This window comes from Eretmochelys imbricata, chromosome 10, assembly GCF_965152235.1.
Source record: "Eretmochelys imbricata isolate rEreImb1 chromosome 10, rEreImb1.hap1, whole genome shotgun sequence".
Lineage (NCBI taxonomy): Eukaryota > Metazoa > Chordata > Testudines > Cheloniidae > Eretmochelys > Eretmochelys imbricata.
The window spans coordinates 47,321,115-47,323,298 of record NC_135581.1 but is presented as its reverse complement, the minus strand read 5'-3'; the positions used below and the strand labels follow the sequence as shown (position 1 = coordinate 47,323,298).

The window sequence follows — 2,184 nt, the reverse complement described above, 5'->3', positions numbered from 1 at the left end:
GTCACCAGGACATTTTAAGGAAGGGCCACTGAGATCTGTGCCCCTTGTGGAGGTGCACGGTGTGGGAGCTGACCCAGCCAGGCAGGGAGAGGCACGAGCAGCAGCAGCTGCCTGTACTTTGCTGACATTTGCAGTTAGCAGTTAATGTCCTTGAGCTGGAGAAATCGCCCATGGGAAGGGGCCAGTTTCTCTTTAAGGGGGCAGGACTCCAGAAGCATCATGAAGAGAAAGAGTACCGTTCCCTCTCCCTCCCCACAGCTGCTCCTGGACTAGGGAAAAGTCAGACTCTCCTTTTGCCAGAGACTGAGGGAAGTGCAGCTGGGGGATGAAGCAGAGGGCTCCGGGCTGGGCTGGGAGACTGATCAGGAGTGTGGGGAGAGGGAGGAGGAGAGCAGGAGGGGGAGGAGGAGGAGGAGAGGAGGAGGATCTGCTAATTACACAAAACAGCTCTGGGGGCTGCTGAAGTCCAGAATGAAGCAAAGAGCAGCAGAAGCGAGTGCTGCAGTGGGAGCAGAGGAGGCACCGGCAGGAATTCCCACCCGGGGAGAATTCTGCAGCTCCATCCCTTCTGGGGACTGATTCTCCGGCACAGCCAGGAGGGGACTATCTGGGCTTGACAGAAAGTCCTTCACCTGGGGAGGGAGAGCGCTGAGTAGCCAGTCAGAAGAGGCAGAATCATGGAAGAGCTGCACTAAATTGGTCCCCTTTCTCTGCTGACCTGGACCAAAGGGAGTTTGTAGCCAAGGATAGTCTCTGGGACGGATGCTTGCGTTTAGACATCTGATCTGACTCATTTTCCCTCCAGGAAGGGCAAGCGATGGCTGCCAAAGGTGTGGAATCCACACCCATGCCCCCCGTAGCCCAGTCCAGGATGGAGAACTTCAGGAAGGTCAAGACATCGGAGCAGGATAGCCCACTGCCCTTCCCTGACCTGCCCCCTGGCGTGGTGGAGATGAAAGTGAAGGAGGGCAGCAAGATCAGGAATTTGATGGGCTTTGCCATGGCCAGGATGGAGCTGAAGGGTACCCGGCAGATAGTCTTCAGTGGCTGTGGTCGGGCAGTCACCAAGACCATCACCTGTGTGGAGATCATGAAGAGGAAGCTGGGGGGTCTCCACCAGGTCACCAAGGTGCGTTACAAGACCCTGCTGGAGGTCTGGGAGAACAAGGACCCCCAGCCTGATGGCCAAGTGGAGAACCTCACTGTCCACAAGAATGTGCCCTCCATCTGTATCCTATTGTCCAAGGACCCCCTGGACCCCAATGAGATGGGCTACCAACCTCCGGAGCCCAGGGATGGGCTGTGGGCTGAAGAGGGGGGAATAGAGGAAGATAGACTCAGTTCACCCCCACAAGGGGTGAAGAGACCTTTGGCACTTCCGCACGGGGAGCTGGCTAACAAGAAAATGCAGGTACAGGTACCGGAGAGTCAAAAGGGCTTGGGGACTATGGACTACATGCTGGACTATCATCACTGACTCACTCCCACCCCCCAGAGAAATAACCTAAGCCATATGTAGTGTACATAGAAAGGAGATTATATATTGAAGACACTCTAAATTTTTAGATGCTTTGTAATCAATAAAGGGACGATGAAGCCAGTGCCTTGTTTGGTCATGAGACCTGATGATCTCGCGTGTTGCGTAGCTTTCCCCACAAAGACTCTGATTCGTAGACGCTGCTGCTCCCCTTCACTTCCCCAGCCCCCCACCCTCTGCTGCTCTTAGGGCTGGGGGCAGTGATCAGCTCTGTTCTCAAGCTGCAGGGAGCTGGCTAATTAGAAGGAACATGATGAGAGACATCAATCCAGTGGTGGGAGCAGTAATGCACCAGGAGCAGCTCATTTGCATGTGGAAGCATGGGGTGGTTGTCATATATTGGGTGGGTACAAGGCTTTGCATACAGTCATGGGTGCCATGGGTAAAGAACAGGTTTCCTGCCCAGAGAAACTTGCAAACTGAAAGGCACAAGAGGGCAGGGTCTGACAGAATATGCTCTAGGATGTGGCACTGTGTGACCACTGAGGCTGGAAAGGGTTAAAGCCCAATGATCATATTAGCTGATGCTGAGGTGAGAGGAGGGTCCTGCTGGGGCTGCTGACCTCAGGTTGTGTGTGTGTATCTATCTGCACATCCATTTCCTGATCCCTCTCCAGGGAAATGGAAATGTAATAATTTTAATCTAA

At 54.0% G+C, this 2,184-nt stretch overlaps 1 protein-coding gene across 1 annotated transcript; it reads left to right on the top strand.

Moving 5' to 3' along the window:
- The first annotated feature begins 871 nt into the window (after positions 1–871).
- RPP25 (ribonuclease P/MRP subunit p25) lies at positions 872–1,477 on the top strand. The gene has a single exon (XM_077828841.1). It carries the CDS (start codon positions 872–874, stop codon positions 1,475–1,477), a length of 606 nt encoding a protein of 201 aa, XP_077684967.1.
- Positions 1,478–2,184: the final 707 nt, after the last annotated feature.